Source organism: Hordeum vulgare, chromosome 3H, assembly GCF_904849725.1.
Source record: "Hordeum vulgare subsp. vulgare chromosome 3H, MorexV3_pseudomolecules_assembly, whole genome shotgun sequence".
Classification (NCBI taxonomy): Eukaryota; Viridiplantae; Streptophyta; class Magnoliopsida; order Poales; family Poaceae; genus Hordeum; species Hordeum vulgare.
This window is the reverse complement of record NC_058520.1, coordinates 1,747,229-1,763,402: the sequence shown is the minus strand read 5'-3', so window position 1 is coordinate 1,763,402 and position 16,174 is coordinate 1,747,229. Positions and strand designations below refer to the sequence as shown.

General features: G+C 43.1%; 1 protein-coding gene across 2 annotated transcripts; it reads right to left on the bottom strand.

Moving 5' to 3' along the window:
- Window positions 1-427: 427 nt before the first annotated feature.
- LOC123442356 (paired amphipathic helix protein Sin3-like 3) lies at window positions 428-8,746 on the bottom strand. Of its 2 annotated transcripts, none has more exons than XM_045118374.1 (23): window positions 8,381-8,746; window positions 7,848-8,075; window positions 7,596-7,764; window positions 7,367-7,465; window positions 7,112-7,270; window positions 6,364-6,673; window positions 5,903-6,036; window positions 5,635-5,710; window positions 5,507-5,536; window positions 5,178-5,419; window positions 4,919-5,073; window positions 4,706-4,833; window positions 4,349-4,603; window positions 3,637-4,254; window positions 3,454-3,539; window positions 2,445-3,098; window positions 2,273-2,373; window positions 2,045-2,183; window positions 1,807-1,959; window positions 1,529-1,692; window positions 1,325-1,436; window positions 1,056-1,235; window positions 428-871 (listed from the first exon to the last, which is right to left on the bottom strand). In XM_045118374.1, exons 1-22 carry the CDS (start codon window positions 8,455-8,457, stop codon window positions 1,083-1,085), a joined length of 4,242 nt encoding a protein of 1,413 aa, XP_044974309.1. In that variant the 5' UTR covers window positions 8,458-8,746; the 3' UTR covers window positions 428-871; window positions 1,056-1,082. The 2 variants fall into 2 exon arrangements, with proteins under 2 accessions (XP_044974309.1, XP_044974308.1); XM_045118373.1 differs by having other exon boundaries at window positions 428-860; window positions 8,381-8,539.
- Between the last annotated feature and the right edge of the window lie 7,428 nt (window positions 8,747-16,174).

Genomic DNA, 16,174 nt, shown 5'->3' with positions numbered 1-16,174 from the left:
CACTAATTTTAAAATAGAGCGAGTATACTATTCAAAGTTGGAACCCCAGTAGTTCAAACAATCGACTCAACAACTATAGATGGTCGTGACCCATGAAGCCATTAGCAAGGTTCATCTTAAGGCAACCAAACAGCATAACTAGAATCAGCAGTTTAAAAACACTAAAACACACCAAATATAATCATGTCATTTCAAATAGCTTCTAGTTATGTTGTTTTAAACTGATGTTTGGTGTGTTTTTGCTATTTGAAGCTATTCTGATGCAGTTCAAATATAATCATGTCACTTCAAATAGCATCAAAATAACAAGGTTCATCTTAAGGCACACCAAATACAATCATTGTTCAAAAACACTAAAACACACTAAATATAATCATCACTAAAACACACCAAATATAATCATCAGTTCAAGATAGCAAGGTTCATCTTAAGGCAACCAAACAGCATAACTAGAATCATCACATTAAAAACAATGACTGTTGCAATACTTGCATTTAACCGACCAAGGCTACATATCTTGAACCCAAAAACTGAGTCAATATGACATAACAAGAGACCTATACCAACATCAACAAATGGTGATCATCCTTCTACGACCAAAAAGACACTACAGGTAACATGTTAACAGAACAAACAACATTCTTCTGACAGTACATATTTACAAATAGACACGCACACACACATCTTTTTTCGGCGCGGCCTAAGGCTGACTGAGGTGGCTCTAACATGCTTTGCTTTGCTGTATTTACCAAGTATATCATCTATCCAGCGGCCAGCTGATTATTATTATTCTTGTCACTGTCGAAGCAAGAGCAAGGCGGTCGCAACCCCAGCGGCATCTCCTGATTTGGATACAATGTCTGCAAGGCGCCTGCCAAAAAGGAAATCAATGCCTTGTTACACAAAATCATGCGATTTTGTCTGGAATAGCACTTTCTTGAGATGGAAAAAAATATATGTCATGATAACAATCTCCCAAACTTTTCTCCGTATAACCATATACAAACAGCACAATGCTATATAGTGATGAAGGGTTCGGAACAGAGCGGAATTACCAATGTTTTTTTTTGCCTATGGCCCTCTTAAGGCTTGGATAGAAACAAATGGAAGCGCTGCACTTTTGCAGCATACTTTTTGGAAGTCGGTGACTTGTCAGCCACGTTTCCACCAGGTGAAAGCCTCCTCCTCTTTCTCAACCGAAACAAGAAATCTTCGGTGTCAAGGACATAGGAGACCTGCAAATATGGATGCCACTGTAAGCAATACCATAATATCCTGGTAAAACTGAACGCATGGAATTTTCGATTAAATAAAGATGCAGTACCTTGGAGGTCTTGCAGGATATCTTGCATTCAAGACCATTAGCAACTTTGATACCATCCATGGCCTTTAATGAATCTGAAGGCTCACCATCATTTGAATGTTTCCGCTTGTTCCTGGAAGAACGTCAAGAGATAATGGATTACAAACAGAAGAAACGTAATCAGGAGCTTCAATTTGGTTGTGGGGAGTAGGGGTCGGGGGATACCTTCCAAGGAAGACACCTTCAGGCAACATCGTGCCTGATGAATTTGACAGATACTCGCTGAAAAGATACGAGGCAAAATTTGGCTCAATGGATACCGCAGTCACTTCAGGCTTTTCATGACCATATTCCATCAGCTGAATAGACAACCTCGTTGGACTTGAGCACTGTAATTTGGGAGAAAGTTAAATTGACTAGGACTTGGACAATTATCAAAACGGCAGTACAAGTAAACCAGTTAATCTGCAACACAAATCGATACAAACTGGGATGAGGCTTACACATTCGAAACGATACATGCTCTCGTCATGGAGTAGGACACGGGCGTTTTCATGATAGACCAGATCAAAGAACCTCCCAGGGGATCTTGACTTCTCGTATATGTAAAGCTGGAGAAGCTTGCTGTCCATTTCATCTGTTGCTATGGCTTGAAGCTGACGCCAGGGAAGAACAAGAATGAATGTTGCAGCCAAGAGCCAACCCAGAGTGGATAATAGAACAGGGGATGGCTCAACTTACCTGCTTCACAACTTTGTATATCAGTTTATCCAAAGTAAAGAGAACGTATGACTGGGTCCCAATAATAGCACGGCAGTCATCCTCAAACTTGGTATTATCAGAAGTACCATCGAGCAAGTTGTACAGTGCCTTTATGAACCTTCATCAAAATGAGAGATCAATTACAGTCAGCTGGCAGTCTTTAGCACTTGACATAAGCAACGGAACAATTCGGAAAAGCAATATTACCTTGCATATAGGTCAGGTGGGTTTGTATCCTTGGAGATTCTCCATTTCTTTTCAGCACTTGAAGAGTTTGTCTTTGCTGAAAGCAGTCTTTCATACAGCATCTGCAATTGCCAAGTTTAGCAAAGGAGAGCACATGCAAAGACATAGGGCCAACACAACTGTAAAAGCTCACCTGATGCAACCTGAACAAGATATAAAATGAATCGTTCCCATAAAATATATGTGATGATCTGTTCTCCCGACCATGTAAAGATGAGGGTACATGCTTGGCCAGCGGTTTAGCCGAGTACAGAAAGCGTTCTGATGAAGGTAATGATATTCCGGGTAACGATATTCCTCCTTCAACGTCATGGTTCTCAGTTGTCCCCTCTGCCTCACCCTCACTTTCTGCCTTCGCATCCTGATCATGATCCATATCTTCTTCCTCGTCATGATCTTCACGAGAACACTGCTCGCCATCACCAGATTCACTTCCCGATGCATCTTCACCAGCCTCAGAAGCATTTTCACTGTCCTCGGTAGACCTTTGAGTGCTTTCCTCATCATCAGCGTCATTCTCGCCAGCTGCCTCAGCATGAGGTTCCACTTGACCAGGTCTAACCTTGAATGCTCTGCTCGTAGAACCTTCCTTTGTTTTAGACGCGCCATCTTCAAAAGGCACAAAGTTGTCCTCTTCAAAATCTCCATTCGGCGATAGTTCACCTTCTTCTCTTTCAACTTTCGAAGTATTATGGGACGCAGCAGGTTCATTAAATAGGCGCCCTTTGTTACCCTCACCGGTAGCCCCACCATTCAAAGATGATCCTGACTTGCCAATCTCTCCACCCTGTCGACCAAGAAACCTATGAGCTGGTGTTGAGTGGATCTATGGGTAAAAAGATTAATGTGCATTTTGCCTTGGATAAATGGTACACAAGCACAAATATTCCATTATTCCAAGCATCATCATCAAAAAGGGCAGCGGACAGATAAAATGGGAAGGGAAAAAGCAACAAAAAGGAAAATTGAAATTGCACAAGAATGAAAAAACGACCATTAAAAAGGAAAAGAATAGTGCCCTGGCACCAGCAGCCATACGACCTACAGGCTCCAGCACGTGAACTGACTGTAATACTTCACTGGAAGTCCTGGCGTACTTAACAAAGGTGGGGAGTAAACTGAGCTCACAAGACGTTATATACCTCAGTAGATGGTAATGCTTCATGGCCAGCCCTGGCACCACCAGCTATACTAACCCCAGCATGTGAACTTTTAGATGCATTCACTCCTAGCAAGCAAGACAATCATAAGCATTGGCAGAAAGATACCTAATCAAGTCATAGATAATAACGAATACAAAGCATCCAACTATCAGAAATGCAAACCTGGTGTGGTTTCAGAGTTTCCCTTCATATGGCTATGTTGTCCTGCTGACCTCTCAGTAGGCATGTTCTGGGTGCTTACTGCAGATACTTCATTTAGTGCAGCATTTGATGCTTCGTCATCTCTACGAGCAGTTCGATCTGCATCACGGGAACCATTTTGGGAGTCTGCTGCAACTCCTTTCACTGACCTAGCCAATCTAGCCACAGCTGATGGTGCTTGTTCATGTTGCATGCTTTCATCACCATGGCCTTGCTGGGCAGCAACTACATCAGGAGAAGTGTTGCTTTCCCCCACATTTGCAATACCAGATTTTGTGATCCCATTCTTGGGTTTAATTATATCTGCATCCACGGTACCATGGGACCGAGGCGGGACGCGTAAAATTGGTTCCAGAAAAGTTGTCCAAATCCTCATCACTTTGTCCAGTTGGTCCGAGCCACAGACTTCTCCACATGAGTACTTGACGATCTTATAAAGATCGTCATGGATATTTGCATCTACATACTCAAATGACATATTGGGAACTATAGGACGCCTATTTCCAGCAGCAATAGCAATGAGAACATCGTCTTCCTTTCTTTTCTTCTCATTAATTTCTTTAACCTCAGTCAATAGAGCTACAAAAGCAACAAAACAGAATCAAGTAAAATTAGGCAACTAAGCGAGGCTGGAACCATAAGAAACATTTGCATGTACAAAAGGTATACATACATTTTATGCTAAGGTTCTTCGAGTCTTGCTGCTTGAAATAGAAACTGCGATGATCAAGTGACTTGTGATAATTTTTGGCATAAATATCAGCCCAAACCTTGTTGAAATCAGACCGACACCTTGACCATTCATCCTGCTTTTGTTTCAGCCTGGATAAGATAACTGGAAGTGCAACACTAGCATTTCTTCGAAGAACGTCCATCACATCCAGACCATGGTCACCATATAACCGTTCAATGCACCTTAGATTCAGAGCTGAAAGGCAGTGGTTAATAAGCCAAAAGGACTAGTCAGGTTCCATTCAGTTCAAGCATCCCCAAATAATATCAACATACGCTGAACACAAAGTGTACTTACGAGTTAAGTGTTCATCGATGCGTATTGGGCTTTCTGGTTTCACCGAGTTATCTTGCATTTTTTCTATCAACTCCTCGACCCGCTTAGTTGCCGCATTAACTGATTCCAACAACATATCCAACTCGAACCTGAAAACATCCAGACCAATTTGTAACCAGCAACAAGAGATGATTCAACAAACAGAGTAGTTTACATAGGATAATAGATCAGTACCTGTCATCTTCACATCTAAATAAACTTTCTTCATACTGATTCTTGCGCATATGCTTAAAGGAATAGTCCTCACTCCCTGATGTCACTGACACCCAGTGATCATTAAGAACTGAGGCACCAAGATCAGTCTTGTTGCCTGCCGGAGGCATTGGGTACTGAAAGCAGCATTAAACAAAATTGTTAGATGAAACAAAAAATGAAACCAAATGTCAGATGAAACACAGCATGAAGAAGAACATCAGAAGCAACATTATCTTACATTTTTAGGTAGAAGCCGGTAACTTGGAGTGCATCGCTGACAATTTGAGAGATCCAGCTCTGATATTGGTTTGCATAGATACTTCTCTTTGACAACCGAGGGTTTCTGGCTAGGGCCTTCCTTTGGATGTAGTCTTTCCCGTTCCTTTTCTCTTTCCTTGTCCCGATCTCTGTTCCTTTCCTCCCTCTCATGGTCCTTATCTCTTTCTTTATCCTCTGTTTTGATTAGCCTTCCAGGTTGCTCTTCAATCCAGATAAAATAGCGTTAACCAGAAAATTCAAAATGATTTAGGAAAGAGGGATACAATTTTTGAAGCAAATAGCACATACTTTTACTAAAGACTCCAGCCAGAAATCCATCTGCGGAGTGGGAAAAAACAGAAAGAATTACATGAAATTCAGTAGTGATGTAAAATCCTGCAAGATGGTCATCGATATGCATTAGGTATGCAACGCACCTATATTTTCACAATGTTCTAAGAATTCATTAAATCCAACCATAAGATCAGGGTAGTGCTGTAGTATATCGCTAACCTGTAAAATCAGCGAGGATATGCATGAGTCACATATAACAAATTAAGACCAAATAGATAAGGGAAAGATTGATCCTTAAGCATACTTAGTGAAGGAACTGAAGTTTAACTATTGAATAAGCACTGTAGAGCTTTGTCTCACAGTAAATATTCAAAAAATATATGAAGAAGCACAATTCCGGCAGAAACCCACCAGGTTCTTCAGTTCACTTCTCGTAATAATTTCCTGGCTGTAGATGTGAAGGCATTTCAAGAACTCCTGGTAAGCATCATATTCCAGCTTCTCCTTAACTTTTTCACAGAAATGGAACTCCTGTGTGTATGCACCTAATGTTGCAAGAAAAAATTGTGGATGTAAGTAATATACAAGTGGAAAGCACATGAAAGTTGAACAGATATAAAGACGATATTGACTATATTCAGGCATTAAAAACATAAAGTAGAAACATATGCACATTGTTTCTGAATATTTGACACGGACACAAGAAGGCTACACTGAAACAGAGTTATGCAACAGGCGTAAGGGCACACATTTTAAGGTCATGCAATTGCACTTTCGTGATCATAAGACGAACAGTGATGTAAAGCAACAAACTGCCATACTGACCAGAAATATTATCTAGTACGAGTACTCACTAATAAAGAGAAACTTACTCTTTAACGCGTCCTTATTATCATATGATGAAGCAGAGGCACTAGCTATTCCATGAATCTCAGGGTGGCCTCCTTGGTGTGCCTCAGCACCTGCTGCAAGGTTTGCGCTTGGAAAAGGCTTGCGCTTATGCTGGCCAACATCCAGCTCTTTGCTGTCTTGTTCACCATCTTTCTCATCTCTATCATAATCCCTTCTCTCCCTTTCTGCCTTGCGCTCCTTGTTCTTCTCCCGTTGTCTTTGGCGATCATGGTCCACATCAGGACGATCGACACTGGCATCACGGTCGGTATGAGATGGAAAAGCCCTAGGCTGAGGAATGAGACATAGGATGACAGTCAGGCTACTTTATACAAATAATTACCTCACGGTCATCATATAGATGCAGCAAACATGTCTAATGGGATAAAAATATATGACTGACATCGTGTTGACCTCAGCTCAGCTCGATCACATCAACGGAAAACATTAAAATAACTTGGTTTCCAATATTTAGTTAACAGACATAGAAGTAGGTGATGAATACACCAAATATCATGCAAAATTTAAGAAGCAGCATTTGTTAAACATCTAAACATTTTCACCTACATGAAAGCCGTGTATGCACGAAGTGTATTTCAATCACTAGAAAATGGCAACCAATAACAATCCTAGGAAAATATTAGAATTAAGATACATATCAGCACCTTCCTCGTGATATCTAGCCAGTCACTAATGAAGCTAACGAAACAACACTCCTGTGATTTATACCTTTTCAATGTGACCCCTACTGGCAGGGGGCATTAGAGCTTCCCGCTTAACTAAGCCGCCTCTTGGCGCGGTCCCTGCTTGCGGAGACACCGAGGTGTCAGGCAAGAAGTGCTGGAATTCTTCGAGCAGGTCTTTATGGTCGCTGAACAGCACCGCAACCTGTCAAAAAAGACGTGTTAAACTCTAGCCTCGCAATGAAAGAAGAGACCTGAAATAAAATGAAACACAAACCAAAGATGAAAAGAGAATGTGCACCTCATGGTAAACATCTTGGATGGACTTGTTATCCTTGCGGTACATGTTGAGAATGTCCAAGAAAGACTTGTAGACGTGCTCGTCGCGCTGGAACCGGCTCTGTTGTACAAGGGGAGGCAGTCACGTCGCGGATCGACTCATACATACATACAGACATGCATCACAGCTTGGCTTTTTTACATGATGATGATGATGGATCAGCAGCCTATGTGTTTTATACGGGTACTACCTTAATCTTGTTGACGAAGTTGATGGCCTCGACGAAATCGACGGGCTTCTTCTCGTCCTGCAGCCTGATTGCAAAGCCCTTGGGCAGGAAGGTGTTGAACCCGAGGATCAGCTCGGGGTACCCGTTGAAGAGCGTCTTGACGCGGATAATCACCCCGTTGGTGTCGATCCTGCGTCAATCCATGCATATATAACAAGTATTAGAAACGTCGGCGGCGAAATGATGGTACGGATCGGGATGGGGAAAAAGGACCTCTCGCTCTTGAAGTCGCGCATGACCTCGAGGAACTCCTCGTACTTTGCGCGGTTGTCCTGGAACTTGTCCTTGACGGCCTTGAGGTAGACGAGCGCGTCGTTGGTCGTCAGCTTCTGGCCGGCGGCGGCGGAGGGCTGCGCGGGCGGAGCGGCCACGGCCTGAGGCGGCGGCGCCGGCACCAGCGCCGACCCCGACCCCGCCGGAGGCATGGGCTGCGGCGGCGACCTGCACGAGGGGCCAAACCGTCAGATCGCAGGGTGAGAAGCGAAAACACCGTTTTTTGGGCGGCGCCGAGTTGGAATTGGGAGGAAGGAAGGCGAATTCGGGGCCTCCAGAACCGAAACGAATCCCGAATTCCCGCCCGCCGGCGACGACTATTTGGGCGTCGCCCCGCCGGCGACCCCGGAAAAAAAGGGCCGGAACCGAAACTGGATAAGAGGAAAAAAAAGACGAGACCGAACCCCCTCGAGACTCGACGGCCAGCAGAAGGGCCTCGAAACGCGGCGGGCGGGGCTGGCGGTGCTACTCACGGATCGGATCGGGCGACGGCGGTGCGCTTGGGCTGGGAGCCGGCGGCGGCGAGCGTGTCGTCCCTGGAGCGCTTCATCAGGCCACCATGCACCGCCCGGCCCTCCTCCTCCTCGTCGCCGTCTTCGTCCCCTCCGCCGCAGCGAACCGGCGCCGGTTCCTCCCTCGGCAGACCTGCTTGCACACCGCCGCCGGCGCCGATCCTGCCCCCCCGGGCCGGCTTGAACCCCGGATCTGCCCGGTCCCGCGAGCGCGCGCGGTCCAAGGAGCGGCCTTTCGTCGAAGGAACACCGGCGACGGCGAAGGGGAGCGCGGGCGCGAGAGGCAATTCGCTTGGGGAACGATGGTGGTGAGATGGAAGGGAGGAGGAGCGAGACGAAGGACGCCTTAAAGAAGAAGAGGAGAAGGGCGTAAACCTACCGGGCGGCCGTCCGATGGAGGATAAGGGCCTCGTGGACGGCGCGGATCGGAGCCAGCGGCGGTGACCTGACCGCTCTGCCTCTGCCTCTGCCTCTGCTTCGTTGGTTTTTTTTTTTATTGAAAAATGTTGTGCTTCGTTGGTGTGGGTAGCGCACGCACGCACGGCACGGAAACGCTGTGGGTTGGGTTGGGTTGGGTTCCGATCCGGTTTCCCAAACCAAACCTGGCTTTTTTGAATTTCGATTCGAAATTCGGACGAATTACGTGTCCATCCAAAAAGTCCCGACCGATGAACAAAACATGCCTTGCCTTGGGTTGTTCTTTTTTCTCTTGTGTTCCTCATCTTTTTGTCGCTTTTATTTGGGTTGTCGTGTGAAGATTTTCATAGGGTTTTCCAAGTATGCTCGCCGTGTAGTATGTGAAAGTTCACCGCGCGTTTTCAAAATCATTCGACGTGAAAAAAGAATCGATGTATTTTACGCTAAGAAATCCTCGTGTCTTTTTTGTACAAGTGATAATGCGTTAAAAAATGGTATTGTAATTTCAAAAATAAAATATGTATTTAGAAAATGTTCATTGTGTATTAAAAATGTTAATCATGTATTGTCAAAACTAAATAGGTATTTCCAAAATGTTTGTGCTGTATTAAACATTTTTAAGCATGTACTGTCAAAGTTAAATACAGTAGGTGTTTCGAAAATGTTCATGTGGTATCAAAAATGTTAATTATGCACTGTCAAATTTAAATAGGTGTATTGAAAATTTTCATCTGGTACTAAAACTTAACCATGTTTTTTCAAAATTAAATAGGTATATAGAAAATGTTTGTGTCATATTTAGAAAATGTTCGTGGTGTATTAAAAATGTTATTCATGTACTGTCAAAGTTAAATAGGTACTCCCTGCGTAAACAATTATAAGAACATTTAGAACACTACTTTAGTAATATAAACATTCTTATATTAGTTTACAGAGAGAGTATTTATGAAATGTTCGTGCTGTATTAGAAAATGTTAAGCATGTACTGTCGAAATTAAATAGAGTAGGTGTTTTGAAAATATTCATGTGGTATTAAAAATGTTAATTATGTACTGTCAAAGTTAATTAGGTGTATTGAAAATGTTCATCTGGTACTAAAATCTTAACCATGTATTTTCAAAATTAAATAGGTATATAGAAAATGTTTGTTTCGTATTTAGAAAATGTTCATGGTGTGTTGAAAATGTTAATCATGTACTGTCAAAGTTAAATAGGTGTTTTGAAAATGTTCATCTGGTATTAAAATGTTAATCCTGTATTTTCAAAATTAAATAGGTACATAGAAAATGTGTGTGTCGTATTTAGAAAATGTCATGTTGTATTAAAAATGTTAATCATGCATTGTCAAAGTTAAATAGGTGTTTTGAAAATGTTCATCTGGTATTAAAATGTTAATCATGTATTTTCAAAATTAAATAGGTATATAGAAAATGTGTGTGTCGTATTTAGAAAATGTTCATGTTGTATTGAAATTGTGAATCATGTATTGTAAAAAGTAAATAGGTGTTTCGAAAATGTTCATGTGGTATTAAAATGTTAATCATGTATTTTCAAAATTAAATAGGTATATAGAAAATGTGTGTGTCGTATTTAGAAAATGTTCATGTTGTATTGAAATTGTGAATCATGTATTGTAAAAAGTAAATAGGTGTTTCGAAAATGTTCATGTGGTATTAAAATGTTAATCATGTATTTTCAAAATTAAATAGGTATATAGAAAATTTTCATGTCGTACTAAAGATGTTAATGATGTACTGTCAAAATGAAATACTAGGTATTTAAAAAAATTCATGTTGTATTAAAAATGTTAATCATGTATTTTCAAAACAATGTCCGCCATGTTCAAACTGTAATATAGAAAATGTTTCACGTGTATTCAAAAAATGTGTGTGTTCTTCCTTCTAATTATTTTGCCTTCTCTACATTCCCATTAACTCTTTTATTTTGTTGTTGTTCGCATTCTTTTTATTATGTTTTGTAATCATTGATGAACTAGCTAAGCATCTAAGATTTTTCACGAGATTCCTCAATTGTGCGAATTTTCTGATCTGTACAACTCTGGAAACCCAAGAACAGTATGCTTAAGCAAATTCGTCAACCACTGGTTATATTCCTCAAACTGTCAAACTTTTTCATTTTCTTCAAATCTGAGAACGCATATGACCTCTCCAAATTCCTCGCAACTATACTCTGTTCACAGGTACACACATGTCAGCTGATGAATCTCTCGGTTCTCATCACATTAACTCATTTGCAGCGTTTCTGGAAGAAACTCTTCAAGGCTCATCAGAATCTTCAAGAGTTCAAAATCATTAGCAAATTCCTCGTCTGAAGAAAATGGAGGAAAAAAGGAAACAGAAGGGAGGAAAGAAACTGGATCAGAACACAGCTGTTGATATTCCTGATGACATATACATGGACTATTGCACGCCTGATGATGAACCTGAGACAATGCCTAAAAGAAAGATTAGACTGCAGAAAATTGAACGTAGATGGGCAAAGGAGTGGAAGGAGTACATGTTTGTGACCCAAAATATGCGAAGAAATTCGCTTTGAAGCCTCTTGGCAGAAGGGCTCCACTTGAGGATCATCAAGTTGCTCATCCCTCAAGTCTTATGACACTTGATGACTACCCAGATGAAAAAGAAAGGCATCTGTCCAAGCTCAAGAAGCAAGCCGAAACAGCATTAAAAAATTTCATGAATCCTCAGCTGCTGCCTCCGGTGCTGCTCATTCCTGAGCAGCAGAAACTTCCGGCTTAGAGATTCCTCAAAAGCAGTCTGCGCCATCAAAGCCAAAGGCTCCAAAGCCTCAAGAGAAATCTGGACAGGCTTCTGTCACAAAACCCTCAGCTCCAAAACCCTCGGTTCCAAAACCGTCAACTCCAAAACCATCAGCGCCAAAATCCACAGCACCCATCTCATCTACACGAAAGTCCTCAGCTCCACCTCCAAAGCCAGTACAGAAGAAAGTCGTGAAGACTACGACTGCCAGCTCTAGCTCCTCACTCCCAGCTGCGACTAGCTCGGAGACAAAGTCTTCAACTCCCCTTATGAAGACTTTGACAACTACTGAACCTGCACCTCTGCCCAGGCATCAGGAACAAGCAAGAACGGGTAGCACAAGCATCAGGCAGTGTTATTTCTCTGGCCATGGACCCCCAAGGTCCTCCTCGACTTCATCAATGTGTGGTATGAAGACCCAAACACACCCATTGATGATTTGAAACTTCCTCGTGGCGTCAGCCACATGGTGGCTACCTTCATAAACGAAGCCAAGTGGAAGTAACAGAAGGCCAAGCAGGCAAAGATTGCAAAGGCCAGAAAGGAGAAATTTCTCAGGCAAAATGTCCTCAAGCTGACGCCTGAAGCATTGGTGTCAACCCAGGCAGAGCTGCAAGTCTTGTCTGACAAGTGTGAGAAACTGTCAGACCGCACAAGCATCAAACGCAATTTCATCAAGCTAGCCACTAGTGTTGTTGATGACTACAACAAGCGACATCCACAACCAGCACCAACTCCTCAGCCCCTGGTTGAACAGCCAGAAGATGCATCTCCTGATGAGGAGGAAATTCCTCAAAGTGAGGAACAACACCAAGAGCGCCGAGCTGATGAGCCGGCCATTGAAGAAATCATCACCAAGACCACCACAGATGAAACTGCAACCCATGATGCAACTGCTACTGATCCAGCTGCTTTACCAAAGCAGGCTGATGACTCTGTTCCAGCTGGTTCCTCACTGCCAGCTGAAGAATCTGTCGAGAAAACACCTTCACCAAAAGCTTCAAAGGTGAAGAAGTTAACCCCGTCTGCATCAGACGCGAAAAAGACAAGAGCTGCTGAGAAGGAAGCGAAGAAGAGAAAAGCTTCCTTAGCAGAAGAAAAGATTGAGGCAAAACGCCTCAAGGAAACTGAAGAATCTGCCCCTCTGGACCCGGTGCCTCTAAATGTTGCACCTTTATATGAAATGGTCGTCATTGGTGACCAAACTACAAGGGCAGATGAAGAAATGAAGGATGCTGCCTCTGAGGAGCATACTGATGAAGAAATACAGATTGATGACAGTCCTCAACCTCATATTCCTCAGAAAGAGACTACTCAAGCTTCAGCTGCAGCAGTTGATGAATCTGCTTCTGCCACAAAGTCAGATGATGAAAAACAAGCTGAAGAATATGTCTAGTCTGAGCAGGCTCCTCCCACTGAACAGGCTGACCAAACTCCTCAAGCTGAGGAGGAAGAAGAAAAATCCTCAGCCAGAGCAAGAAACACCAGCTGATGAAATTCCTCAACATGAGGACACTGCTGAAGAAAATGTTCCCGCCCCTGACAATGAATTCATTGTACTCAACCCAGAGACTGCCATGGTTGTTTCCCCACCCATTCCTCAGCACACGATCCAGCCAGTTCAGCGCCGCCATTCTCGAAGCGGCCCAAGTTTCAGAAAGAAAATTTCTTTGAGGAACACATGTATTTCATTGGAGAGAATCCGTATGACAAGCCTCAAATGAGGCATCTGAAGTTTTGGACAAAGACTCAGATGAACTACTATGGTTCTGTGCTCTGTGGTCGCAACAAGATATTCCAGCACAGGCACATTCCTCATGCTGAACTTGAAAAAATTCCCTGCATGGAACCAGTCCTCAGTGTACTTCATGATGCAGGTTTGCTCCCTATGTGCTCTGACATATCAGATTGGAATAGCGAGCTTATTCTTCAGTTCTATGCAACTCTGCACATCTCGAGCAATGCTGATGACATCAACACTTGAGTGTTCGACTGGATGACCCAAAACACTCACTACAAAGCTCCAGCATCTGAACTCCTCAGAGAACTGCCCGTACCAATTCCTTCAGAACGGGCAGTAAAGCTTTATGGTGAGCGTGAGCTACCAAATGAAATGATGGAAGTCCTCATGAAGCCTTTGGCTGCAGGAAAACCCTCAAGAACCACATTCCTCGTCCATGAGCTCAAATACACACCCCGGTCTGTCTACCGCATTCTCTGCAGTGTGCTCGCGCCCATCAAAGGCCATGATGATGAAGAAGATGTCGTCGGCCTCATGAAGAATATCCTCTACAACATCATTCACGATATCCCCATGAATATCCATGATTTCTTCTTGAGGACTTTGGCTGACAATGCCATGTGCCCCTATGATCACAAAAATTTATGCACCATGAATCATGAGATTCCTCAGGACTAGGACAGGCATCAACTTCCACGCAGATTTCCAGAACCATGTTGGTTATATGGCTCCTATCCGGGTCAACAAGAAGACTTTCGAGCCCCTTGAGGGAAAAGGAAAGTCTGTGATTGATGAAGGCAGCAGGCCTCTTGATGGTCAATTTAAAGAGCCAGATGCATATTCCTCATGGGACGATACTGAGACTCGTCCACCAAGCCCTGTTCCTCCTCGCGTGCTAAACACCAGAGAGCTTCTCCTCAGTCTTCATCAGAAGGTGGATCACAACCACAAATGGGTCAAACGCCAGTTTGGTGCCATTGTGAAAACCCTCACTGAGACACAGAACTCTGTGAAACTTAATCATCACTATCTGCATGAGGTTATTGATCGCACCTGGGCTACCCTTGCACATCTGAAGACCCAGACTGAGCTTGAAGAATTGAACTTTGAGCAGGACTTTGACTGGTCGTGGCCTTCCAAGAAGAAGTTCAGGCCCGTTCCAGTGCCAGATCTTGAAGACAACTCCTTCTCGTCCTTCCGCACCGCCGAATCCGATGAGGAACAACTCGACACCGCAACAGGCCCAAGGAAGAAGACTACACCCAAGAAGCGCCAAGGATCTTCATCAACCGCCAAGAAATGAAGTCTTCACGGGCGTTAGTCCTCAGTTTGTCCCTTTTTGTCACTTGATGACAAAGGGGGAGAAACTTGAGAGTTAGTCTTCAAACGGGAGTTATTTTTTTGGGGCTTATGAACTATATTTAAGTTACAAACTCTTGGCTCTTCTGAAGTTTTTATGTAATGAGTTGTAACTTAAGCCCGATGGTACTCTGACGCTTTTTGAACGTTTTTCTTCGCATGCTTATTCCTCAAGTTTTAATGCACGCATGCTGGAATTCGTCAGATACCATTTGCCATCATGCATCTTCATTTTCTTCATATGATATGTTATATATATGCATGATTTACAAGATTCAGGGGGAGATCTCCATGATATAAGTCATCAATGTGCATATGCTATAAAAGCAAAATCCTCAAGGTATGCACATCTTCAGGGGAGTCTCTGTGAATCCTGTCTTCAAATTTCTCAATTGAGTATTTACACTTCACATTTTTATTCCCTGTTGAAGACTTAACCTAATTGTCATCAACCACCAAAAAGGAGGAGATTGTAAGTGCATCTAGTGCCCCTTAGTGATTTTGGTGGTTTGAAGACTTATAGGTTAAGTATCTAATGTGTTTATAAGTGTACACAAGATCTATAAGTCATTGAGGAGTTTGAGATATTTGAAGAATATCGACCCCTAAAAATATATGTCTTCAGTTGAAGAAATTGGTCTGAAGCTGAAGAAATGAATCACGAGGAATCTGCAGTGAAATTGATATTCCTCAGGAAGATATTGATATTGAGAAGATCGGTGGTTCCTGAAGAAAATCAGTTTGAAGAAATTGAAGCGTGAAGATTTACGTTTTCCGTTTATACTTTCCTCGCGTTTGATGAATAGGAACACCGTACTGTTAAAGGGGGTCAAAGTAACACTATGGAATGGATTTCCTCATGATGCTCAACCCAAGCCAAATCCTACCAAAAGCCTCAAGTGAGGAATATGAGTGACATGAGGACTCTCACAGTTGAGGGTCCCGACCGTTTCGATAAGCCACGCCAAGTCACTGATCTTATCCACTCCAACGGTCATATTATTTAAGGGCATTAATGTCAAATCATGTCGGGATGCTCCCAGGCTATAAATAGCCCCCCCACAACCACTAGCTGGTTGGCTGCTCCGTTAGAAACTGACACTTGTCATAAGAGCAACCCAAATTCCTCAGAGCCTACGAGAGTAAATCATCAGTGAGGAAATACACCACCCACCGAAACCACAAACCAAACCTAGTGATTGAGCATCACTGAAGAAGTTGTTCCTGTGTGGGACTGAAGCCTTTTACCTTTGAGGACTGTGCATCCTCCAGACGGTTAGGCGTCATGGTCTAGAGCAATCCAGCAGTCAATTGTGGATCGCCGGGTGACCGAGTTTGTGAGGGTTTGGAAGTCTACCCTGAAGACTTACCACGAGTGTTGGGCGAGGACTGTGTGTCCTTAGCTCAAGGAGAATACGGTAGGGACTGTGTGTCCCGGGACTGGGTGTCCTTTGG

Excerpts from the sequence above, each read along its gene's own strand:
- LOC123442356 (XM_045118374.1), bottom strand. The coding sequence starts at position 8,457 with ATGAAGCGCTCCAGGGACGACACGCTCGCCGCCGCCGGCTCCCAGCCC. Across the intron at positions 5,074-5,177 it reads ACCGGCTTCTACCTAAAAAT|TACCCAATGCCTCCGGCAGG; the intron begins GTAAGATAATGT and ends TGCTGCTTTCAG. Across the intron at positions 4,255-4,348 it reads GAAGAACCTTAGCATAAAAT|CTCTATTGACTGAGGTTAAA; the intron begins GTATGTATACCT and ends TTGCTTTTGTAG.